General features: G+C 26.1%; 1 protein-coding gene across 1 annotated transcript in view; it reads left to right on the forward strand.

Annotated features, from left to right (window-relative positions):
* LOC117167661 (otoferlin-like) overlaps positions 1–27,864 on the forward strand; it is a 193,299-nt gene that overhangs the window by 74,711 nt on the left and 90,724 nt on the right. Inside the window, exons 15-20 of the mRNA XM_033352752.1 lie at positions 717–986; positions 4,009–4,216; positions 8,598–8,821; positions 11,736–11,870; positions 15,500–15,644; positions 19,155–19,284. Coding sequence (XP_033208643.1) covers positions 717–986; positions 4,009–4,216; positions 8,598–8,821; positions 11,736–11,870; positions 15,500–15,644; positions 19,155–19,284 — 1,112 coding nt within the window. The remainder of the gene's footprint in view (positions 1–716; positions 987–4,008; positions 4,217–8,597; positions 8,822–11,735; positions 11,871–15,499; positions 15,645–19,154; positions 19,285–27,864) is intronic.

A 27,864-nucleotide genomic window follows, 5' to 3' on the forward strand; every position in this document is an offset into this window, starting at 1 on the left:
TACCTACTTAATACGGTTTAAAAGTATCAGATTTCTGGAATATATGCCAGGCGTTACAAGTTAAATTTGTCAAGGAATGTTTATTATCATTAGAGAATAATAGAATTTTTTAACGTCTTTACAGAACAGATGGAGCTACGAAAAAACAATAAAAATCTGAAATAGGATCTTCTCCCTTCGCTCCGCTGGGAATCCAACCACAGAACTTCCGATTGCTAGTCGGATGCTTTCCCAATATGCTACATTTGGCATAATAATGCGTCTGTTTTTGAAACAAATATTCTTCTATCGAGGTCTCTAGTAGCTTAATGGGAAAGCACACTACCGGCAGTCGGAATTTTTGTGATTCAACTCAGTGGAGTTGACATAATAATTTGTGTATTTCTCAGAAAGCATTCTTTTCTCGAGTTGTCCAGTAGCTTAATGGGAAAAAACGGTCCTTCCGTCGGAAGTTTTGTGGTTGAATTCCCAGCGCAGCGAAAGGAGATCTTTTGTTCAAAAAAAATGTTATCAACAAAAATTTCGATTCATAGCTTCATCAAATCTGCAAAGCCATTATAAAAGTCTGTTCTTCTCTGATGATAATACAGATTCTTTGGAAAATTATTAAAAATCTTAAAACTTTTTTGAATTTTGTCGCGTAATAGCTACTTTTACCTTAGTAACAATGTTCTAATTTTCATAAATCTTTCATAAAAAAAAGTTTCATAAATAAGGTAGGAAATGAAGAAGTGGTGGATTTGCCTTTGAACGCTTCAACAAATAACAAGATTTATAAAGTGCCAGACGACATTAGGCCGAAAATGACGAGTTACCGTTTCGAGGTAATATTTTGGGGCGTCCGCGACATGAAGAAGATAAATTTCGTTCCAGTTCACAAACCGCGAATTGTGATAGAGTGCTCTGGAGTTCACATCAAGTCGGAGGTGATGGAAAATGCAAAGAAATTCTCCAATTTCGAAGAGACTCATCTCATGGTTAATTTAGTAAGCAGACAGATTTTAATCAGCAAATAAGTGAATTCTAGTGAGAGGTTTAACCCCGTATTTGAAATTGAATTGAACAGAATTTCGGAAAGTTCAGCCGCGCGCAGAATATGTTTAAATAAATTAGAATACACAGAGTTAGGAAACTAAAGTTTGTCATTGGTATCTCAAACTTGAAGCAGCCTGTTGTGGGTATCGTAGCACATCTGAGATTGCATGCTCATTACTTAGAGACTTATTCTGGAAGAGTAATTTAGATGAAGATTGTATTGTTCTCTATATTTAGATTTTGTGCTCAATTTTGTTTACATTTTTATATGACGTTTTAATTTTTTAACTTATTTTTCTCCTTTTAATTGTATACTTTTCAATTCAGTTTTGAATAAAATACTTCAAATTTCAAATTATGTGAGCTGAGGAAAAACGCCCAGAATGAATCTAAAATTCAAAAATTGGGAAAGACGATTTCTGGTGACAGGAAGGATTTTATTGTCCTACTATTTTTTTTTTAGTATTTTTTAGCAAAAAAATATAAATCTAAAAATATTACAATTTAAATAATATAATTTGAAAGCAAATAATACAATTTTTAATTAAAAGGATGACTTTTTAGCCAAAAAGTTTAGTTTTTTACCGAAAAGATCAATTTCTAACAAAATACGAGAATTTTTGGTTGAATGATTTAAGTTCCAACTAAATGAGATAAGCATTCGACCATTTTTGGAACAGTTTAATTTTTAGTTTAAAAATGAATTTCATTGCAATAAACTTATTTTGAATAAAATGATTAAGTTTTTCACCCAATAAATAAATTCTCAACTATATAAATGAATTTTTAATAAAGAATCTCAACTTTCAATCAAGTAATTGAGTTTTTAACCAAACAGTATTATATCTCATTGAAAAATACAATAGTTGATATTTCAAACAGTAAATATATAAATTTAAATTAAAAACAGTTCATTATAACTAGAAAAGAGAAATTTAAATGAAATAATTTAATTCTCAAGTAATATAAGTAAACTTTTACTTAACAGTTGAATCTTAAGAAAAGTTTAATTATCTTTAAGAAAAAAATTTAAATTCTAAATTCGAAAATACATATTCTAAACCCGAAAATATGTATTTTGAACAAAAAAATTCTTTTCCAGCAAATAGTTGGATTTTCAATCAGATATGATTTATTTACCTAATTAATGAATTCTTAAGTCAGTGAGATAAATTTTTCGCAAAGCAGTTTAATTTTAAAAACGAAAAATTTAATTTCATCATAAAAGTTAAAATTAATCCAAATAGTTTAATTTTCTTCCAAATTATTGACTTTTCCAGCTAATAAGAAACATTTTCTACAAAAAAGTGCAATTTTCAGCAAAAAAGTTCATTTTCAGGGAAATAGTTGAATTTTATATTTCATAGTTAAATTCAACCAAAAAAGATAAATCTTGAACACAATAGTTAAACCCTCAACAGCAAAACTAATTAAATTTTAATTAATTAGATGTACTTTGGACCAAAGTAGATGATAGTTCTACCCCAGAGAATAACATCAATTTTCAAATTAAAAATAGGAAGTTTTAACAAGAGTTGAATTTTCAACTAAAAAAGATTTTTCAAGCGATAAATAAGATATATTTCATGGAAAATGTATGCATTTTTAAATAAAAAAGGACGAAGTTTTGAAAATAAATGATTTTTCAACCAAGAATTTTCAGTCAAGATAGAAAAAAATGTGATCCAAAATTTTAATTTTTCAATTAAAAAAAAACAGTTTTCTACAAAAGACTAGAATTTTCACCCAAATCGTTAAGCTATCAATTAAAAAGATATAAGTAGAATAATGTTTTGCTAGAAAATATTAATTCTCAACTGAACATATACATTTTAAAATACGTAGCTGATTTTTTTTTAAATTGTTAAATTTTCAATCCAAGAGACGAATTTTCTATAGAATATTAGAATTTTCTACCCAAAAATATGATTTTTTAAACTTCAAGATAATTCTTCAGTACAAAGTTGATTTTTCTACAAAATGGTTCAATTTTTAAGTCAAAAAGATGAATTTACGACAAAAGTGTTGCATTTTTAAATATAAAATATAAATTATAATTTGAAAAATGTGTGTTTAAAATTATTGCTCATATTTCAACTCAAAAATTCTTAAAACAATAAAAACAATCTTTCATGAAAAAACTTCATATTACAGGCAACACCGGTATTTATTTTAAATAAAAAATAGTTTAATTGAGCCAAAAATACTAATTTTGAACAAAATAGTCGAATCTTCAACAAAAATGGGTTAATGAATTTGCGTGATGAATTCGCGTACCATAAATAAGGATTATTTACAAAAGAGTTTAATTTTTAACTAAGAAAGATTTTTCATTCAAAGAAGATCCAAATTTCATGAAAAGGGTTGAACTTTCAAATCAAAAAGATAAATTTTCTACAAAACAGTTTAATGTTTAACCAGAAAATAAGTATTTTGAACCAAAATGTTTCTTTTTATTAACATACACAGTCAGAGCAAATCATTAAGTATTTTTACAATGCATGAAAATAATTTGTTAAAAAAACACCTTTTGTAGTTTGAAGATGTTATTTATTATTTGTAAGTACAAAACGGAAAGTCTTTGGCTTTCAACAGATTATGAATCTGGTTCCGAACATGAATTAAACTAAAAATGTTTACAAAAAAAAATTATTTTTTCAACTACGGTTTATATTTCATTCTTTTTCTTTCACTCAAAAAAAAGTCTTTGTTTGAAAGAGAATTTTTTTAAATCAAAGAAGAATGTTTATTGGCCTTCAGTCAAAGAAAAGTTTCTCTACTTTAAAGAAATTTCTTTAGATTTAAAAAAGTTGCTTTGGTTCAAAGAAATGGTTTTTTATTCCAATGAAAAGTTTTCTTAAGCTTAACTTCATTTTGTTCCTTTCGAAATTATTTTTAATTGAATGACAAAAATTACGTTAAAGAAACCGTATCTTTAATTATATACAAATATTTTTCTGCGTGTTTTAATAGGATATGCCAGAAGAAAATATTTATTGTCCTGCGATTTCCATAAAAGCCTACGACTCTCGAGGGTTTGGATGTTTCAAATATGCAGGTGTCTGCATTATCCCGACTGCTTATAAATTTTTTCAACAATTAATAACTGCAGAGGATTATGAGAGCCAAATTTACGAAATGAAGACCACTGAACTTCAGAAGCGAATGTCCTCTACAGTCTGTGAGATATTCAGATTTAAGTGCAGACTTAATTGCAAATTAATTTCATGAATTCAAAATTAGTTTTAAGTTGATTCATCACATTTTTTGATAAAAAATTAATAACATTAATTGAAATTTAAAAAATTTAAATTAGATTAAAATTTAATTTAATGTCCAATAATCAAGTTAATGTATAGAATTCCTGAAAACAAAACCAAGAATCCAACGAACAATTTTGAACAACCACCATTAAATGTTTCTATTATAATTTCAAAAAAGATCGTTTAAAAAATGATAATTTTCCTAAAAAGGAAAAAAAGCTTTGGACAAAAATAAAAAAAGAGGAAAGGAAAATGAAAAGGTAACAAAAGAAAAATTTATAAATAATGTTCACCAACGTTACTGTTTCTCCTTTCGATACCTAAAAATCAAGTGAATCAATCATAATATAATATAAATAGATAAGAAATAATACTTTCCTAAATAATATTAATTTTTAAAAAAATATGCGGTTCTCAGCATTTGTTCGTCAAATTCTTGGTTTTATTTTCAGGAATATTAAATAATAATAATAATAATCTTGCAATTAATTTATTCACCTTGTTGACATCAAAGCTTTTATTTCTCTGCACGCTTTTTGCGTGTTTTTTTTCTCGAAGCAACATGAAACTGTTCTCGTTCCATCATAATGCTCTATAATTATTTATTCAATTGATTAACAATTAAAAAGTTAATTATTTTCAATCACTTGGTTTCAAGATGAAATTTTAAGAATGCCTTCATTTTTAGCCGAAGTTTGGAATTATTTAATCTTTAATGTTACATGTTTGACAACATCAGTTCTAAAAGTTTATAACCAAAGCGGTTTGTCGACAAGATTCATTACTACTGTAATCAAAATTTTGACAAAAATCCAAAAAAGTGAATTGACGTAAATTTGCATGAAAACCCATACTAGTATTTTTAATTAAGGCTAATAATATCGTGTATTTTGTGTTTCCTGAATGTTTAGCTTCATATGCAATTAAATTTAGAAAAATGTACTTTACATATGTAGAGAAAAACTGATTTATTTAATCCCCTTATTACTGAATAATTCCCCTCTGTTTAAATTTTACTTCAAACCGAAATCATACATGTTTGAAAATTGAAAAAAAAAGAGAACAGAAATTTTGTTTGAATTTCATGTCGTTTCTAGATGGACACCAAAATGGAACTTAGGCTTTGATAAACCACCTTTAAGGCAACTTATTACATTGATCTAATAAAACGATATAAGGAAAATTAAAAGTTAATATTTCTATTACGATATGGTTTTCATGTACACATTAATTTAGCTGCTTTTTATAAAAAAAAGAACCTATCCAAGCCAGTGCCTTGAGTGTTCCAAGTGCATTTTCTTTGAGAAAACTAGGATTTTAATGAACAGTTGCAACTCTGATCGTTACCTAAAAATAGCATTTTCCTCACAGATATTTTTGTCAAAAAAATGTTGCTTCAAATAAATATTTTCCGTTCTTTAATAATTATATGAACCAGGCGCGCATCCAGAGTTAATTAAATCCTCTCAAAATTAAAATTGCATTTCAAAAATCGCGCCAACTCATTCCAAATAAATTCAATTAAAGGTCAATATTTAATATAGCTAATTATTTAGCTGGTATTTCTTATTACTGAAGTGTGTTTTGCTTCATTGGATTATTATTTTATAAAATTATTTTTATTATATGTAGTTGAAATTATTATTAGCTTTTTCATTACTTAGATACTTTTTCGAGAATTATTAGATTTTTCACATAATTTTAAGATTAATTGGAAATAATTGACATGCTTTTTTTGCCGAATTCAATAGGAAACATTTATTAGACCCTTTTTTAAGTATTTAGTTTCATCTTGACTAAAACACTACTTCGGACCCTTTGGACAAATAGCTTCCATCAGAAAACTTAAAATTTTTAAATTTTGTAGAATGATCTGAATTTGAAGATTCACAATATTTAAAATTCTTCAATTGTCAATTTTTTTTAGAAAATAATATTTTTAAATAAAACATGCATTAAATTTTTTCGAATTGATATACATGATATGATACTTATCAGTAATATGTTTATCACCTTTGAAAATTTCTGTAATTTCAATTTATAATAATAGGTTGGGTAATTGTTTACCTTAATTTTTTTACTGATGTAGGAAATTTGTAATTCTCGATCTGGAATTTTTTAAATTATCTCGAATGCATCACTATAATTTTGCAATAAAAGGCTTGATGACTTTCGAAAAATATTCTGTCTAGACCAAAAGTAAAGTAAGATTTAGCGGCGACACTAAAATCCCCCCCCCCCCCCCCCCCCCCCCCAATCAAAAATCTGTAAAAAATCACGATAATAAGTAATTATATTCTTCTGCTTTTAAAATCATATTTCAAACCACACTAACCCATTTTGAGATGCTGTTTACAATTTCAACCTCGAAAATATTCATATATAGCACTTTCAATTGAATTTTAAAACAAATCGTTATAAAATTGCGAAAAATTGCAATTATTGTTAAATTTTTTAACTATAAAAGGGCTAGGATTTGACATAACTTCCCATATGCCCCTTTCAAGCTTAAAACTACTATTTCAAATAAACCAATATTCATAAATAATGATAATTTTCTAATAAAACAAAAATTATTTAATATATTATATTTTTTGCGTTGATTATTACATTTTTTGATTTTATATTATTCTAATATTACAAATTCATCAACTGACCAACATTAGAATTAGTCAACATTTACGGAATCTGATTAAAATATTAAAAATAAATTAATATCGAATATTACTGAAATATTTGATCAATTCGCATTTCTCTTAATACAATAAATTTCTTCTTATATCGTTTCCTGTCGAAATTTTTTTGGAAATGGAAAAATTTATTAACAACTTTTCAAAGAATGTTTTTGTGTTTTTTGTTTTCAGAAAAACACAACTTTTTCCGTAAAGAATTATAAAAGGAAGCATTAGGTGATTATAATTAAGTGGGAAACCGAAGCTCTGCAAAAAATTAGTCATTTGTAAACAAATTTTAAATTAATTTTGTATTTCTTTACAAAAATAGAAATAAAAGTGAACAACTACCGTCGTTTTAAAAGCACTTTTCAGAAACTAAAATGCTCCAGTTGAAAATTTAAATATTAAAAATTTCATTTTTGTTTGAATGTAAATCGTTTCTAATTGAATAATTTAAGATTTAAACTTTGTCAGTATTTAGTACTAAATTTTAAACCCTGATTATTAAATTAAAAGACTTTTTATTTTCAATACTTAAGATTGTAGAGTTTTTGTAATTAAACAATGTTGAATCAAATGCCGCCAAAATAAATGCAAAACCTTAAAATTAAGGACAGTATTTTTTAAAATTCAAGTAAATAAATAAGATGATTTTATATCTAACATAAGTATTGAAAATCAAATTATTTTTTATTTGAAAATGTTTTAAAATATTCAATATTTCAGACACGACTGGAAAAAAGCATTATTTTGTATTCTTTTTCTTAATTTTTGATTTTTAAGATGATATCTCAAAATTGTCTGATGTTTAGTTAACGATTTAAAAAAAAGAATGATCATGTTGAAAGAAAAATGTTAAAAAGTATAATTAATAATTTACAAATTGTTGATTTTTAAATATTTAAATTTATCTGAAGCAATACAAATTTTTAAATGATTAAATACAAAAAAAGTTCTTCGTATAAAAAATATTTTTATTTCTCCATTCTTGCTGGCTAACAATTTTATTTTCAGTTTTAAATGAAGTCCGGATCCGCTTATTTTTTAACGTTCCGTATTAGAATTTTTTTATTATTGATGCTTACCAATTAAAATTATTGTTTATTTTGAACTTTAGTTGAGAGTGACTTTGAATTATTGAATTAAGGTTTCAATCTAAAAGTATCAAATTTTAGTCCCCTCAAATTGAAAATTATATAAATTTAAAAGTTTTAAATTTTATACTATTTCATTTTAAACGCTTTTAATATTAAAAATACTACAATTTCAATTCTATTGAATTTTAAAAGATTTAATTTTCAAAGTTTCCATTTAAAAATATTCCATTATTACTATATTTAAATTGTCATATTTAAGAAATTTCCATCTTCAAGTATTCAATCTCGAGACTCCTAAACTCAAAATGAAATGAAATCTGAAATATTGTTTTTTTCAAATAATTGTGCCTAATCCAAAATTGTTGGATTTGAAAAATACTTAATTTAGAGTAGTTTATTTTTTCTTAAATTTCAAACGCTTTCTTTTCGAAATAAGTGAAAATTTATTATTATTTAAAAAATAGGTTAAACTTAATATTTAATAATTCGTTTAAAAATAGATTTTGAAATTGGTCATATTCTTTTAGTGTCGCTTCCATATGATTATGACCAAGAAAAAGAGGAAAGCATGGGTCTAATTAGTTACAAGAAAATGGCAGGGCAAGACGTGCGTTCTAAAATAAAAATGTTTTTTGTTTCCATTACACGCCTCATAAAACACAAAACTGCAGACAAAAGTATAGAAGAAGTGTACGAAAGCGACAAAGATGAGTCTCATGATTGGTGGAGCAAATATTACGCTTCCCTCGAGGTAGATATAAGGTTTCCGCTGGAAAATTTTCTCGTATTTGCAGAGCTATTTAATATTCCTGTCCGGAAAATGAAAAAAATGGGAGACGTCTGTATTATTAAAATTATGATAACGGATATAACAAGGCACGAAAATATTAAGCCAGACTGAAAACAAGTAATCCACCTCAGTTTTTTTCTGAATGTTTCGGGGATGCCTCTGAAGTATTTAAAGCCATAATTGAAAAAAAAACATTGTGCTCAGTTTTATGAACTTTTAGTTCTTGTAGTTTATTAGGTATAATTTTGTCGAGATTTCTTCCAATTGTTATGAATCGGTTAGTTTGGTATTTTCTTCATTTCCAGAGAATACACATTTTTTCAAAATAAAAATTTCGAATATAAATTTATTTGTTGAAACATTTTAAGAACTTGATTTCGAGAAAAAATTATATATTGAGTTCTGAGAAAAATGAGATAAGTATTATCAGTTCTTTTTTAAAGATACATAAATATAATTTTCCTGAGGCTCTTCAGAAAATTCTAAAATATTTGTCAGAGTACAGATGTATTGAAGAAAAATCTAGAAAATTATTTTTTTTTTCTCATTTTTTCAGTATTTTACAAAGGAATATTTTGAATTTCTTTAGAACTTCTCAAATTTTTAACAATTTTATCTGTCCAATTTCTTGGAAACACTGTAAAATTTTAAAAAATGCCGAAAAAATTTTCAGATACTTCTTTCCTGTTTTTTAAAAATCTTTTGCAAGTTTTAAAAATTTTTCGACATTTTTCTAATAATACAGGGAAAATTGATTGATTGTATTAAAAACTTTAAAAATATTCTTATGAAAATTTTTTAAAAATTCACATTATATTCGACAAATTTTAAAATCCACAAATTTTGAATAAATAATATTTTTTAAACTCCTAAACCTGATACATTCCTTTAAAAAATTATTATAATAATTCCGAAAAACGTTTAAATACAAAAACTAGCTTAAAATCCTTCCAATTTTTTTTTGCTGAAAAATTTGTAAGCCTTTTCATATTTTCGCCCTAAAGTAAATTTTCAGTATACAAAATCATTTTTAATTTTCCTTAAATCAAAAGGAAAATCGTCCATTCTCTTTAAACCTTTTCAAACGATTAAAAAGATTTTTTTAAGTCGTAAGCAATAAACCTTTTTTAAAATAAAATCTTTTCAAGCACCAAATTAATTTTGAATCCTTTTAAGATTTCTAAATATCTCTCGAACTTCCTTGAATTTTTTCTAAAATTTTCGTTTTTTGCAAATTTCAAGATTTTTCTTTACGAATGCTCTACATTTTTTTTGAAATTGTAAAAAAATTTTGGAAACCTTTTTCAATTTTATGCTAAAATTTATTTTTTAAAACAAAAAATCACTAGAAATTGTTCCATACATTTTTTCATGGAATTCTTAAAAGGCTGCTAAATTATACTTCGAAACCTCCAAAAATCCATATTTTGTTTTAAATGTAATTATATCGTCTGTAGATATCAATTATTTTCAAATCATTTTCAAGCATCGACATTTTTCTTTTTTAATTCAGTTTTGCTAAAAATTGTAAAATCCTAAAAGAATAAGAAAAATGGCCATGATATCTTCCACAATTTTGAAAAAAATTAGAAAATAACTTGAAATATTCGATTCAAATTAATTTTTGAAAATGAAAATCATTTAAAATCTTTCTACGATTTCGAAAAATGTTTGATGATTCACTTCAATGTTTACAAAATTTTAAGATCCTTCTTCTTTGAAATTAAAAAAAAATATTTCCAAAATTTTTAAATATTTTCAATGCCTTTAAAAATTATAAGAATATTTCCAAAAATTGTTTGAAAATACAAATAATTGCCTGAAAATCTGACAGATGTTTTTCAAATGATTTAGAAATCATTTCAAATACTTGCTTCCAAGCTTTTAAAATAATTATAGACCGTTTTCTTGATATCCTCAAAAATCTACAATAAAAGTTATAGATTAATTTTGAATCCTTTCAAAAATTCTAAATATCCTTCAAACTTCCTCAAATTTAAAAAAAATTTCAAATCGTGTGAATTTTTTTTCGAAAATTTGAGAAATTTTTTGAAAGCTTTTTTAATTTGATCTTGAAATTCATTTTTTAAATAAAAAATAATTTTTAATTTACACAAGAAATTTCTTAATGAAATTATTAAAAAAATTTCTGATTTTGTCTTTAAACTCTTTACAAAACTATATTTTGTTAATTTTTTTCTCTCAATCTTCTCGAGATTTCAATTATTTTTTAATCTATTTTAAACTTCTACATACTTTTAGAACAATTCAGGTTTCCTAAACATTGAAAAATTCTAAACAATTAAAAGAATTGTCCGAAAATTTTTCAGATAGTTTTTTCTCAATATTCTGAAATGTTAAAAATGAAATTAATCTTCTAAGATAAATCCTACAACAATAATATTAATATAATTAATATGCCGATCACATTTTCTTCATATCTACAAAAATCAATATTTTCTTTACATTTTTAAAAATCCTTTCAAGATTTCGATTCGTTTCGAATCTTTTTAAAACTTCTAACAATATCTTATAAAACAATTCAGTTTTCCTAAAAATATTAGAATCTTTATTTTGCCCTAATTTTTTTAAAAGCTTTTCAAGATTATACGAATTTTTCAACCTTGAAAAAACTTTTAAATATCTTTTAAATCAATTAATTAGATGTAAAGATCAACAGAAATTCATTATAAAATCGAGAATTTAAAAATAATATTTGAAAAAATAATATATTTTATTCTCTATACAAAAAAAATCAGGAAGAGAGAAATCAAGAACGTGGAATTACCAAGACTCTTCTACCTGGACAAAAATTAATTCCAACTTTTAAGGTAACTTTATGAATTAAAGGATGCATTTCATTCGTTACAATCAGATTTATTCTACCGAATTAGAAATGCAACCACAGTTCTCAGGATTTCAAGACAGACTCAGGACTTTCGAATTGTGGAGAGGGAAAAAGTCTGGTGATCCAACTTTCGATGACAAGAATTATGCTGGAAAATTCAAGGTTCATTATTATGATTGATTCTTTAGATTTTTGGCATTATAAGAATAAAAATTCTCAAATAATTTTAATCATTTTGATTACAGACAAAAATTAGTTGTTCAGCATGTAAAAAGTTCAACAAAATTTTGATATTTTTCAATATTTTGTGTTTGGTTTTTGGATTCAAAACCTAAAAAAAACTCCTATAGGTTCAAAGAGTCTCTGTATATTCCTTACACTTGTACACAGATTTTTTTAAAACTAAAGGTCAAAACAAGTCGACAGTAATTTGGTGATAACCTGATTTTTCAATTAGGTTTTTTACTCTTTATAAATAAACAAATATTACGAAAAAATGACCATTCGATCTATTTAATGTTCAATATTTTATGTTTCAATATCATATATTAAACAACAACATTTATGATAAACAAATGATTTGTTGAAAAAATGTTTTCCATGATTTTCCATGATCATGCTTTTTTCTATTTATGTTGTAAGAAATTTGAATGGAAATTATATGATTTTTAAAAAATGTCTCTTAAGATTATAACTCAATATATTATAAACAAATTTAATAAACAAATGCAGTAATAAGGCAATTTTCGATGGAAAAATTCGTTTTTTATGTACATTTTCATAAATTAGGAACTTTATGATCATTTGAACATAATTCATAATTTCTTGATTAATCTTATGACTTTTCAAAAACAAATTTAATAAATAAAAAAATTATTCGGGAATTTGTCGGCAGAAAAATTCCAGGTTGTTAATGCCAGTCTTTCCAGTGGGGAAATTTATTAGTATTTCAGCAACATTCATAATGAGTTGATAAATTTTATGATTTCTTTAAACAAATTCAATCAAAAAATGCATTAATCAGGAATTTGTCTGCAGAAACATTGTTTTTTTCTATAGAAACTTTTTAAATTAGGATATGAAAAAAAAGGTTTATCGACAGATTAACGCGAATTATGCATTTGTTTATCAAATTTTATTTTTAAGAAAAATATAACATTTATCGACCAATTATGAATTTTGCTGAATTCATCATAAAGTTCCCCACTAAAAAGACTGACATTAAAAAAAATGAATTATTCCGTCCACAGATGCGCGAATAATGCAGTTGTTTATTAAATTTTCTTTTAAAAATTATAAAATTTATCAACTCATCATAAACGTTGCCGAATTTATTATAATGATCTAAATCAAAAATCTGACAATGAACAAAACAGAATTTTTCCGTCGACAGATGCCCACTTATGCATTTGTTTTAAAAAATCACAAAATTTATTTTAAAAATTATACATTTTTCTGAAGTTTTTATGAATTTGCTAATAAAAAAAGCTTACAGGAAAAAAACGAAATTTTCTGTCGACAAATGCCTGATTAATAATTTGTTTGATTAAATTTGTTTGAAGAAATCATGAACTGAAATTGTCATAATGTTCCCAACTGAAAAGACTGGCATTAAAAACCGACTTTTTCTAACGAAAAATGTCCTAATGATGCATTTGTTTATTGAATTCTCTTAAAAAATTCTAAGTTTAATCAACAAATTATAATTTTGCTAAACTTAATTACAAATTTCCTAATTTCGTAATTAAACAAAATTTACATGAAAAACAACGAATATTTCTTTCGACAATGTCTGATTACAGTATTTGTACATTAACTTTGTTTATAATATAAACAATTAAAATAAGAGGAGAAATTTTATTATATACTATTGTTTTCATTCAAATCTCTTTCGATATTACTTGAAAAAACGTTTATTTATGGAAAATCGTAGGAAAATTTTTTTCAACAAATAATTTGTTTATAAAATTCTTTTTTTTAAATTTTCTAATATTGGAATTTCCCTAGCTAACATAACTCTATGCAAGTAAAGCGATTTCAACCATTTTTCTGTTATTGACGAGCACCGGGAACGTCAAATAGAAGAAATGGCCATTTTTCCGTCATTTTTATTTATTTATAAAAAAATTGAAAACCTACTTCAAAAATCAAGCTCAATAACTCTCTTAAAAATTTGATTAGCTTCTTTTTAAATCTTTTTGTCCAAGTCGGTGAATATTTGTGGGCTGTACGTTATTTTGAACCAAAAACGTAATTTTTTTCTCACTGTGTGGCCCTCCTTTAGCTATAGATCCAAAAACTTATTTATTTATTTTTTTGTTGAAAATATATTAACCTAATTGAGAATCTTTGAAATACTGTAAAGAAGATTAATGAATAAATGTAATTTTTGATTTATCATTATTTTGTTATGATGTCGAAATTTGAATTTTCGATTTTTCAAGAAAATGCAAAAAGTTGTTATGATAATCTTATAGGGTTAAAAAAAAGAAAATTGTTGTTTTCTCGACTTTTTTCATATCGCGCGTTATTTGGCTTGAAATATTAATTTCCATGTGTTTTTTGGAATTTTTTAAATACTATAACTCTGGTGAATTTTGGTTTTATAAAAAAAAGTCAGTAGGATAAATTGTTTGTCTGTTTGAATACTATGAATATCCGTAAAGAAAATTTTTGAATTTTGATAAAAATTAGTCTCAAAATTGTTTAAATACGCTCACTTTTCGAATTTTTAATAAAAATGGTTAAATTTTTATATAATACGAGATGAATTATTAAAGAAAAGGATTAATTTGCTACTAAAAAATATGAATTGTAATCAAAATTTAAGAATTTTCAACCAAAACGTTGAAATTTCAACTAAAAAAGAAATAAGGATTTTTATACAAAAAGATTTATTAAGAATAAAAAAAGACGAATTTTTAATAAACCTAAAGAGTTCTCAAACAAGAAACTGTATTTTCATCGAAAAAGATGCATTTTTAAACAAAAAGATTAATTTACTACCAAAAAGTTGAATATTCAACTAAACACATAGATTTTGAACCGAAAGATTAATTTTCTATCAAGAAACTAATCATCTACAAACGTACTAAAAACATTACCACATGTACTTTTATAACAAAAAATTCTCTAGATTTTATAAGGTGTAACGTGTAACGTTAAATTCAATCGGAACCACCCCAACCTTACCAGCCGTAGGTTTCGTGAGACCTCCTTCCCTCAAAGTGGTAACGGAGTTTATGGAAGATCCCTTACTGAAGGCGAGAAAGTAAAAAAATGAGGAAAAGTCAGAGGAAAGAAAGTAGGCGATGTGAGGGAGAGTGATGATAGTGGAAGTGAGTAGGATCTGGTGGAGGTGAACTGGGAGAAGTGGGGGAACTTGTGGAGCTGAAATAGGGATGCGAGGGTGGTGAAGTAGGTAAAGTGAGGGGAGATGGAGTAGGGAGAGTGAGGTGAGGTGCTGTAGACAAAGTGAGGTGACGTTATGTCGGAAAAGTGAGTTGAAGGGAAATAGAGGAAGCTGGAGTGGGGGAATTGTGAGATATTTCCCTACGGCAACGATAGACTTTCATACGCATTTTGCGTATGAAAAATGCACTTAAGTAAAATATTAGGCAATCTATATTTTTTTACAAAAAAATAATTAACTAGTATATAAAAAATCGATGATGTGAAGGTCTGGTTTATGTGAGTCAGTTCAAGAGTTCCCCTTCAAACAAAAATTAAGGATCATAGTACAATTTTGAAAATGAAGTATGCAAATTCTTCAAGTGCCAATCAAATTTCAGGGATTTATAGCAATATACCGATGGCCTCATCCTGAAAAATTGCCTTGTAAAACGAACACAGGCAGAAATTCTGCGGATGGTCTCTGCAACGATTACCCTCCACAAGAGCCCCTTCATCTACTCGTGCGGCTGTACGTCATAAAAGGTCTAGTTATTTCAAATTCAAATGATGCATACCAATCCTAGTTAAAGAGAGTTTCGTGCCATAAATTGTATGGATATGAAATTCTGCCATGCCATAAAAAGGCATGGAAAGAGTTTAAAAAAACTACAACTGCTTCAGAAGAAATGTCTTATATTTTTGAGATTTTCTCTAGGTCTGATATGAAAGCATGTGCTTTAAATTTAATTTAAGTGGAACAAAATTAATCACGATTGAAGTTCTTCTTTCTGCTATTAAATTTGTACGGATAAATAATGCTTACTCCAGACAGGAGACAATAAATCATAATTCTGCTTTCATAATAATAAAATTAAAAAACTGCTTTTTTCTAACCGATATTGATTTTACTACATTTATATGTGATATTTTTATTAAACATAATTAGAAAATTAGACAGGAAAAAAATATTTGCAATACTGTTATTAGTTTTTTAAATACAAAGCTTGTTTTTCTGCAAATATGAAGCCGAAACTCCCTCGCGCAAAAATGCTTTCAATTTTATCTAAATTAAATGTGTAATTTTCTCAAGACAATTTTTGGTTGATTTTTTCATTTTCACAATATGTATTTTGTTGATCGTTTAAAAATGGAAGAAACGACACCAATAAGTTTTTTATAAAAATAATAGTAGTAAATTTATTCGTGCTAGGATCACATTCACGTTCTTGAATTTTTAATTCCTGATATATAAAAAAAAACGAAAATTTCAAAAATCCTTTACCTCGTTCTCAAAAAAATTCTCATTTTTCCTCTTTTCTTCTTTTTTTGTTAAATTTGAACTGTATTAATATAGCCCAATAATAGAACTTAAATATTTTGATTTGCAAGTACATTGTTTTTGTTTAAATGTCTGAAAATTTTATTTACAGGCAGAAAATTTATGATTTTGTTTCAAAAATTCATTTTTTCTTGTTTATAAATGGAACTTTTTAATGCTTATTAAACTTTTTGAATTTAGAGTAGAAATGCGTTTTTCAACATTAAAAAACTTTTTATAAAAAATTTCACTATTTCCCTAAAAATAATTTAAGTGTTTGTTTAAAAATGCAACATTTTTTGGTTTAAATGTTATATTTTTTGTTTAAATATCGACTGGTGAGTTGCAAAATTTATTTATTGCAAATTCAACATTGGACAAATTTTTTGAAATATTTTCAAGTTTTATAACCATTTTAATTTCTTTAAAACTTTTATAATTCCTAGTAATTAAAAATTTTTTTTTCCTAACATTTTTCAATAATTCAGCAAAACTGAGAATATTGTTTGAAAATTGTCTATATTTTTCTTTAAGAACTTTGGAAATTTGTTTTAACGTTTTTGAATTTTTCCTAATAATAGAGAAAAAATTGGTTCATTCTATTGAAACCTTTGCAAAATCTTAAAAATCTTCTCATGCGAATTTTTAAAAATCTTTTCGAAACTTGTACACCTTCTGAATTCCATAAAAAATTATTTAAATATTTCCTCAATTAAAAAAAAAACAACAACATAAAATTGGTTTCAAATTCTTCACACTTTATTCTTTTCTTTTATTTGTAATTATTTTTAAATATTCGCTTTAAATTAATTTTCCAAAATAAAAAATCATGATATCTCTCAAACTTCTGCGAATTTCGTCTAAAATTTGCTAATCTTGCAAAATTTTTCAATTTTGCTTCGTGAATCTTCTATATTCTTTTTATAAATTTTAAGAAATGTTTTGAAATCGTTTCAATTTTATTTAAAAATTTATTCTTCAGAAAAAAGAATCGAGCAGATTAAAAAAATTCTTTAACATCTTTTCAAGTTTTACAACATTTTTAATTTCTTTACAACTTGAAAATTTTTTAACCATTTTAGATGTAAAGTTTTTCCTACAATTTTTTTTTAATCTAGCGAAATTAAGAATATTGTCCTAAAATCTTCTAGATTCCTCTTTAGGAATTTTAGTAATCTTTCGTAACGTTTTTGATTTTTTCTAATTCTTCCTACTAATTTTGAGAAACTTGGTTGATTCTATTAAAACCCTAATAAATTTTGAAAAAATTTTTGTTTGTCTAAATAATTTGTGAAGCTTTTTAAACATTTCCTTCAAATTATTTTTACAAAATAAAAATGTCAATATCTCCTAAACTTCCACGCATTTTTTCCATCACTTTTTAATCTTGAAAAATTTTCAAATTTTGTTTTATGAATCTTCTACATTCTTTTTCGAAATTTTACGAATTTTTTTAAGTCTTTTTCAATTTTCTTTTAAAATTCATTTTTCCTTACAAGAAATCGACCATTTAGTTGCAAATTCAACTATTTAATTTAAAGTTAAACTATTTTGTTTTAAATTCGCTATTTCGTTTTAAAATTAATTCTTTTGTTGAAAATTGTAAATTTTGTTGAAAATTCACCTTATTTGGAAAAAAGTTAAAATCTTCAAACAGTGTTCTTTCTGGATAGAAAATTTGTACTTCTGAATTAAAAATTCTTTGCTTGATTATAGAAAATACATTTTTCATGCTTGCAAATTTATCCTTCTTGGTTTTGTTTAAAAAATCAAACTTATGTTTGAAAATGCAACAGTTTTTTATTGAAGTTTAATCTTTTCGTTTGAAAAGTCGACTATTTTTTTTTAACAATTCCACTATGAAGTGAAAAATTGTTGTTAAAAATTCCAATATTTAGATTAAAATAAAATACAATCATTTTGTTCAAAATTGATTCTTTAAAATAAATATTCAGCTCTTTAGTTAAAATTTGTATAATTTTTTTGAAAATTATTTTTTTTTTAAATTTTTTAGAATGAAAATTTAACTATTCCGTATTTGGTCAAAAACTGATTTTTTTTTTAAAGTAATATATTTTGAGTTAAAATACAAAGAATTTAGAGCGTTTTGTATTAACTTTGGGTTCTACATTAATTTCATTAAAAAAAATTTCGTTCTTTATTAATCCCCTATTTATGTCAAAAATTACTATATTTTCCCTGTTTTGAAAGCGTTTATGATTGTGAAGTTTGTATACCGTTAAAGTTTGGTAATTATGATAGAAGATTGCAATAACGTTATTAAGACTCTATTATTGATAAAATTAGTATTTTAATTCTTTATGACATTCTGTAGAAAATTATCCATAAAACCAAACTTCCTTTTGTAGAGGAATTCTATCTTTAAAATTATTTTTAAAAATATTAAAAAAAAAATATAAATAACGTTATTCACTAAGTTTGATATTTGTTGTTATATGTGAATAAACAATTTTAAAAAAATGTTAATTAAGTTTTTTATAATAATTTTTCTCCATTTTCAACCACAATCTATATTATTTATGTATGAGTTTGTTCATACTGAGAAACAAATTTTTTTACTGGAGGGTTCTAACACTCTCTTTTTATTAGCTTTTAATAATCATTGCAATATTAAAAAAAAGACATGCTTGAAATAATAACAATTTTATTTTTTAGTGTAAATGTAGAAGATGGTTAATTTAGTTTTAATTATGTCTTTTATCCTCTCCAATTAGGTATCAACTTACACCCTCACGATCCTCTCTCTGGAAAATCTGATCCGTACCTCCGTGTCAGTCTCGGGAAAAATGCAATTAACGATAGAAAAAATTATGTTCCCAACCAATTAAACCCAACCTTTGGCAGGTGAGTTAATTCAGCAATTTTCTAAGTTTTAATAAATGATTTAGGAATAGGATCATTGGTGAGCTTTTGATGGTTACTCATGACCATAATAATATTATTAAAACAAAAAATTAATTGTAAAATTTTGATCTTTAGGATGAAAGGAACATTAAAATCTTTTTTAGGAAAGTTGAAAAGGTTAAAAAAACTTTAATGTATTCCGAAAGATTGTACAAAAATAAATTTGGGGACTTTATATTATTATCCAGAATTCTTGACATTTTTAAAATTTTTTTAAATTTTGTTTGTCTTTATTTTTTTTTATTGTCAGATCAAATTTGAAAAAACATTTGTAACCAAAAATCACTATTGTTTCGGCACTCATACATCACCCTTATCCATAAAAAAGTAACAAAAATGAAAAAAGTATTCCAGCAGCAGGAACAGCAACGAAACCACGATTCTCTCTTCCTGACTCCCAAGAATCAAATGAGGTAAATCAAATGATTCTCGGATGCTATGAAGAAAGCATTGTAGTTTCGTTGTTGTTCCTGTCTGCTTGAATATTTTTATTTTTTTTATTTTTGCCTTGATAAGGGTGCCGTATGAGTTCCGAAAAGGTGGTGATTATTTAGCAAAAAAGTCTAAATTCGGTCGTAGGATTATTGGTTTTATTTTTAGGAATTTTGCACATTAATTAGATTATGAGACGTTAAATAAGATTTTAAATTTTATTTTATCTCATTTGAATTTCTTTAATTTTAATATTATTTTAAGTATTTCAAGGTATTTTTTAAGATTAGGGAAAAATGTATACGATTGCAAACAATTCCGTAATTTCATTAAAATTTTGAAAGTTGCATAAGACTTCGAAGATTTTAGGATATTTCTAATGATTTCAATGAACTTCCGAAAATGTTGAGGATTTTAAAATATTTTTATATAACACTTGTAGATCACTTTTGTGGTTATAATTATGAATGAGAAAATTCGAAATATTTGATAATATTTCTATAAATTGTAATGACGTTCTCAAAAACAAAGAGATTTCATAGAATTTCAAACATTTAAAGAAAATATTTGTAAAGACGATTATTTCATTGGCATTAGGTTAGATAATATTTATTTTTGTTTTGTAGTTCATTTTTTTTAAGTTTCAGCTAATATTGGGTTTCGAGGAATTTCCTTCAATTTTAAAATATTTTCAAGAATTGAATAGGATTTATAAGAATCTAATATAAGAAAAAAGATTTCAATCGATTTGCAACAATTTTTGAAGAACGGATTTAATCATGTTAATCATGTGAACGTGAACGTCGCCTATTAAAAGGTTAATTAGGTCTTTCGAACCTCTCCCTCCATTTTCAACGTTTCTCCAAATTACACTCACCTTCTCCAACTTCCCTTCCCCTTCCCCATTTACCATATTTTTTCAATAATTTTCCCTACTTCCCCTCACATCCTCCAGTTTTCCTTCTAAATGCTTTCTTACTTCACCTACTTCACCTACTTCCACACACCTATAATTTTCTCTCGTTTCCTTTCACTTCCTTCCTGTTTCTTTTTGTTTCTCCCCCCTCCCATCATTTACCCTACTTTCTTGCTCATGTTTTTTACTTGCACTTCTTTAACATCCCATCACTTCCACTAATTCTTCTCGCATTATTTCCTTTCACCTTTCCTATTTCCCCTGCATCACCTACTTTCACACCAATAATTTTCACTCGTTTTGTTTTACTTGCCTCTTGTTTTTCCTCGCTTCTCCCACCACCCTAATTTATCCCACTTTCCTGCGCACTTCTTCTGCTCATACTCCCTACTATACCTACTTCAGCTACTTTCAGGACAATAATTTTCGCTCCGTTTTTTTCACGTACCTTTTGTTTCTCCTCGCTTCTCCTACCCCCGTCAATTATTCTACTTCCTTGAACACTTCTTCTACTTGGACTCCTTCAATATTCCTTTACTTCCGCTAATTCTCCTCACCCTTTTTCCTTTCACTCTCCTTAGTTTTCCTACTTCTTCTCCCTAATTGACTCTCACTTCCCCTGCTTCCCCATTTCCCCCTACTCTCTCCGCTTTCCCTCTCCTCACTTTATTTACTCCCTCTTCCCTTATTTTCCCTCACTTATCTCTTCTTCTTTCTCTTCCTTAATGTTTCATTCCCTACTTTCCCCTCTCCTTACTTCCTCAGCTACATGGATAAAATTATTTGTTGACATTTTTAATGTATGAGTCAATCACTCTAGGATAGTCTAAATATCTTTTCAAAATGTTTTTATTCTTTTGAAACCTTTCACAATTCTTAAAAAGATTTTCAATTTTTTGCTCAGATTCTGAAAAAATCTACATTTCGTTTTAAATTAGGTTCTTACTATTTGTGCCAAAATTTTGGTACACATAGCCGAATTTTGTCGCTAAACATACTTCGTTGAACTCTTTGAAATCATTTCAAGTTTTAAATTAATTTAAATCTTTTCAAAATCTCTAAATATGTCTTAAAATCACTCAAATTTTTCTACAAATGAGAAGCGTTATATTTTACTTATAAGCCAAAATTCAATAATTTCAGTTACAATTAAACATTTTTTGATACAAAACAATTCAAATTGTACCGTTTAAAGTTTAAAAGCACTTAGAAATTTTCACAATTCAAGGCTTTCTATGTCAAAAAACTCAGTTTTAAATTGTTTACTTTTAAAAGTTTTGGTTTCAATTTATACAGTTTTTAAGAACTGTCAAATATTGCTGAAAATTAAATAACTATTATTCTTTTGAATCAAAAAGTTGAATTTTGAATGGGTTAAAAATGGAAATTTTTAGGCTAAAAACAATATTTTTAATTTAATGCAAGACTTTCATTTCGAATATATTATTTTTAAGTTAATATCAAGTTAAAAATCGTTCATAAAGTTTCAATCGGTACCTTACATTTTGTAACTTACTAAGACATTCGAAAGGAAATAGTTTAATTTTTGACGTTAAAATCTGGAAATTATTAATTTTTTTATGGATTTGGAATAAAACTCTGTAAAATCGGAATCACCATTTAAAGATAAAACGAAACCTCATTCCCGAGCTAAAGTTTTTCTGAATTAAGGCCAAAAATGTGGGATTAAAAAAAACAGTTTTAAAAAATAGAATGCGGAAGTTTACAAACTCAAAGTGGCGGAAACTTAAAACTAGAACAGGCTCGGGTGCGAATAACGATAAGAAGTGTAATTTTCAGTTTAAACGAAAAATAAAAACTCACTTCTGATATGAGGAGTTGCTAAATTGATAGAAAATGAATTTAATTGGGAAAAGTTAAGCAAAGCCGAGTGGTTCCTGCTACAATTTATTTTTTAATTTTAAAAATAATATTAACTTATTCCTAGAATTAACATTTATAGGTAAAGTAGAAGACAGTTCACGAATTCTTTGACAACTCGAAAATAAGTGATACTCCCTGTGTTAGGGATTTATCGTATTTAAAATATTTTGTAATCTGGAGGACTTTTTATAAAAAATTAAATTCCTACTTTGTTTACTTTGCCAAAATGTGCTGAATAAAAATTCGATTACTGATCTTCTTAGATTGTGTGCCAATAATTCCATGACATTTCTTTCTTCACTTTTTCGATTAAGTCTGCGGTTCTTCAATAAAAATTAGATAAGATTCTGAAAAAAGTGGCTTATTGTTTACTGCGCCTCCCTAATTTCGTATCACTTGACATACTTGCCTACTTTTGCATCCAAAATTTGCCTACTTCTACTCCTCTCATTTCTCCTTGATATATTACGATTAAACGATAAAGATAAGTATTTTCTAAGAGAAAATTAATTTTTTTAGTTAAAAATGGAACTATTTTGTTAAAGATTAATTTTTTGGATTAAAAAATAATTTTTTCAATTTAAAATTTCACAAAGCGTCGGCAAAAATTCGTAGTTTCGTAGATGATCGGAACCCAAAATATCTCTTTTTTTTATTATTCTTGCATTTTTCTTAAATTAGTGTTTTTTGTAGAAATCGAATCTTCGTGGTTACATTATTTTGTTGAAAACTTGGTCCTAGTTTGATTGAAAACATTTTCATTAATTAATGTTGAACCATTTCAGGTTTGATTTTAAATTTACAGTTTAAACATTCCATAATTTTTTGAAAATTCGTATACATATTTATTTAAAAATGCGTATTTTTTGGTGACAAATTAATATCCTTGATACAAAATTTATTTCTTTGATTGAAAATTCAACTATTTCTTCAAAAATTCATTTTTTTAATAAAAACTATTTTTTGATTGTTTGTTTGGTTGAAAATGAATCCTTTTAAGTTGAAAATTCGTTTTTTTTTTGGTAGGAAATTATTCATTTTAGTCTATCCGATTTTCGGTTTCAAAGGTAACTTTTTTTTGATAAAGTCTTTTTTTGGCAAAAAATTAATCTTCTTGGCTGAACATGCATAGAAAAATAATCCTCTTGATTGAAAATTTATCTTTATGATTAGAAATTCCACTATTTGGTTAAAATTCCAGTTTTTGGGGTAAAGACTTATAATATTTATTTAAAATGTGTTTTTTTTTTCTTGTAACAAATTTATCTATCTATTTGAAAATGCACCCTTTTTTTAAGATTTGTCTTTTTTGGTAGAAAGCTGATCTCTTTGGTTAGAAATTCAACCAATTTTTTTAAAATTCATTTTTTTTGCATACAAAATTAATCATTTTCGTTCAAACTCATCTTTTTGTTCGTAAATTCAACTTTTTAGTTGATAAATCATCTATTAGGTTAAAAATTCATATTTTTTCTTGAGGATTTAGTAGACAATTTTTTCTCAATTTATATTTTTTAGTTTAAAATTGAACTATTTCGTTGAAAATTCGGTATTATCGATTAAAAATTAATTTTTCTTCTGAATAAATGTACTATTTAACCTTTGTTTTCAAATTTTCCTGATTTTTAGTTGAAAATTCGACTCGGTCAAAAATTCATCATTTTTGTGGAAAATTAATTTTTTTCATTGAGAATTAATGTTCTTTACTGAAAAGACCAATATTAAATTTTTGGTTAAAAATTTATCATTTTTAGTTAAAGATTCATGTATTTTGTGAAATAATCGTCTTTTTTGGTAGAAAATATTGTTCTTAGTTGAAAACTCACCCTATTTGTTTAAATGTAATTTTTAATCGAAGACTTACTATTTTAATTGAAAGTTCAGTTTTTCTTTCTTGAAAACTTTCTTAATGTGTTCAGTAATTTTGCTTCGTTCCAAAATACTAATTCTTCAAACTGAAAATTGAACTATTCGATTTTTTGTTTGAAAGTTACCTTTTTTAGTTGAAAATTCGGGTATTTTTTGGTAAAATAAGTTTTGTATCGGATATTTTTTCTTATTTCTAAACACCACGAAACACGATTTATCAGTGTTTTGCAATCTAAACCCAAGTTAACTTTCCTGTCTTCTCTATAGTCGTATATCAGTCGTATGTATTTCAATGGACGCATTGAACGTGAACGCGTATCAAACTTTTGCGCCCTTTATGAGGACTTCTGGTTCCGGACTAATCGCGATGCGCAGTGGCAAGTCTGTGTAAGCCTGTTTGAGTTTATCTCACACCGTGTGCGCGCGCGGCTACCAACCCGAAATTAGTTTTCTACTCGTGCCATTGTTTTCTTGACTTGAGAAAGGTTATAAACATAAAAATTCCGCTTCTATTAGATTTTTATTTTAAATTTTGTCATATTTGATTGAGAAGTTATAACTTTTTGTTCTCATATGATGTGAAAGTCATGGCAATACTAATCAGTTTTTAATTATTAATAAAAATCAATATAACATCAAGCCTAAAGTTCTCCATTTTTGTCCATTATATCACGTAAATTTGTATAGTTGAATTAACATTTAATACCATCGAGCTCATTTTCACTTCCAAATCTTTAAAAGAACACATGAATTTTTAACTCAAAGACAAATTTTCGACAAAAAATGCAATAATAAAATAAAATTTTTAATTGGCTGGTTGCTTTTTATACAAAAAATATTAAATTTATATAAGAAAATATTGAATTTTCGCCAAAAAATGGAATAGTCAGTTGAACAAATTAATTTTTAACATAAAAGGAAACGGATATTCAACAGAATAGTTAAATTTTCGACGAAAAAAATTTATTTTAAACTAAAATGATGAAGGTACAAATTTTCTTCAGAACAGATGAATTTTTAATAAAAACAGTTCATTTTTAATTAGGTAATTGCATTTCTGTACATTAAACATAATTTCAATTCTGTTTTCTCTGGAACTATTGGAGCATGGATCTCCCTGATGTGATTTCGGAGGAATGTAAGGTATACTTCGTTGCAGCATATGCACTGAAACTTTATTTTTGCAGAATTCCTCTTATTTTTTCTGAATTCATTTTTTATCGAAAATGAACATACGCAAACATAGAAAATGAAGATATTGGAGCAGGCACCTAACTTCGAGCTTGACGCTGGACATCTTCCCCCTTTAATGCGCTTGTGGGCGACGAGTTCCTCTCCTGCACTGCTGACTTCTTCTTACTGCGCATGTTTCGTTGAGAGCGGGCTAATTTAAAATTAATAAATTAGGTTTTATCTTTGATGACGTCAAATTGTAGTTGAATGACATAATTTTAAAAGAATTAAATTTCCCCAAGGACAAGAATACACACGCCGAATTACAACAAATGAAATATTTTAATTTTTAGTTTAAGGCATGTGACACAGCTAAATACCTATATTACCGACCTCACTTTTTCAGTTCGCTGAATGTTCTTTTGAACCTAAGAACTTTTTTTGTAAATAAAATAACGAGCTGAAACTTTGGAAAATGTATTAGAGTACAATAAAGTACGCTTAGGTAATGTATTTTGCTAGGAACTTCACTGAAAATTATTTCATCTTTTTTCTGAACCTCGATATTTTCTGACCGTTCGAACTTTTTTTATACATAAAATATCGTTCTCAAACTTTGAAAAATGCAAAAGCCGAAAGAAAACTACGTTTAAGTATAAAGCTTAATAATAAAAGATGTAAAAAAAATTTCTACTATCAATTCCATCCGCATCAGCTGGTAACGTTGTACACAAAAATACCAACCCTCTAGAGCCTCATCTAGTGGCCGCCAGGGTTCGTCTTTTCGTGTACAACATTACCAAGTGATGCCGATGGAATTGATAGTTGAATTTTTTTTTTACATCTTTTATTATTAAGATTTGTACTTAAACGTAGTTTTCTTTCAGCTCTTGCATTTCTCAAAGTTCGAGACCGGTATTTTATGTATAAAAAAAGTTCGAACGTTCAAAAAATGTCGAGGTTCAGAAATAAGATAAAATTATTTTCAGTAAAGTTTCTACCATAATGCAGTACCCAAACGTACTTTATTGTACTCTAATACATTTTCCAAAGTTTAAGCTCGATATTTTATTTACAAACAAAGTTCTTAGCTTCAAAAAGACATTCAGTGAACTGATAAAGTGAAATTTTTGACAAAATAGTTAAATATTGAATGATAAGTGAAATTTTTAACTAAATTACTAGATAACGTCCATTATTACGATTTTTTATTAAATTTTTAGAATTTACTGTTTAATACTATAATATTATCAGGGGGGGGGGGGGTGATTCGTCGGATGTTTTCAAAATCCCGGTTTTCCCCGGGAGAGTTTTCAATTTTCCCGATCAATTGAAAGTAGCATGTTCATATTTTCCGCCAAACGCAAAAATTAATTTTAATTCATGACGTTCATTCTAAGCATGCTTTAACATGCTCTAACATCTTGAACTGGAATATTTAAATTTTACAACAAAAAGATTAATTTTAAACTGAAATGAAGAATATTTAACTAGAACACTTAAGTATTTAACAAAAGGTATAAATTTCTAGCAAGAAGATCAATTTCGAAATAGAAAAATTGATTTTCTACCAAAAAATACAATTAAAATACAAAATACGTAAATTTCTAATGAAATATTAATTAAATTTTGGTCTAAAAAAAGAAGTGTTAACCAAAAAAATAGTTGAATTTTCAAACAGTTACTTTTTAATAAAAAAGATCAACTTTCAACAAAAACGTAAACAATTGAATTTTAAGATAAAAAATCAATGTTTAATCAAACAGATGAATTATTAACGATAACTATCAAATTTTCAATTATTAAATTCTTAACATAAAAAAAATGAATTCGCAATGAACAATGTAAAAAATATCTATTACGATTTGGAAAAAATAGTTCTTTAAAATATTACTTCCACTCTAAACACTGATTAAAGTACTTTCTTTATTAAAAATTTAAAAGAGAACTCAAATTGTAACGAGTTCTGACTTATGCTGAACTGCTTTCAAACAAAACAGCGTTAAATCACCTTTCAAAATTCGAAAAATTCAATCGAAAAAGAAACATGAGTTCATCGAAAGACAGATTGAAGCTTTTTTAAAATATGTCAATGTTTCTCCTCTAGATTTGGTTAAATCGTGAAAATAATAATGCCAATACAAGAAAACTAATTTTAATTTTTATCGCGCTCACAAAAAATTACATTTAATAAAATTACCATTTATATTGAATAAGAAATTAATATTTTTATAAATTAGAGAAGT

The sequence above is a fragment of the Belonocnema kinseyi genome, chromosome 2 (assembly GCF_010883055.1).
Source record: "Belonocnema kinseyi isolate 2016_QV_RU_SX_M_011 chromosome 2, B_treatae_v1, whole genome shotgun sequence".
Classification (NCBI taxonomy): Eukaryota; Metazoa; Arthropoda; class Insecta; order Hymenoptera; family Cynipidae; genus Belonocnema; species Belonocnema kinseyi.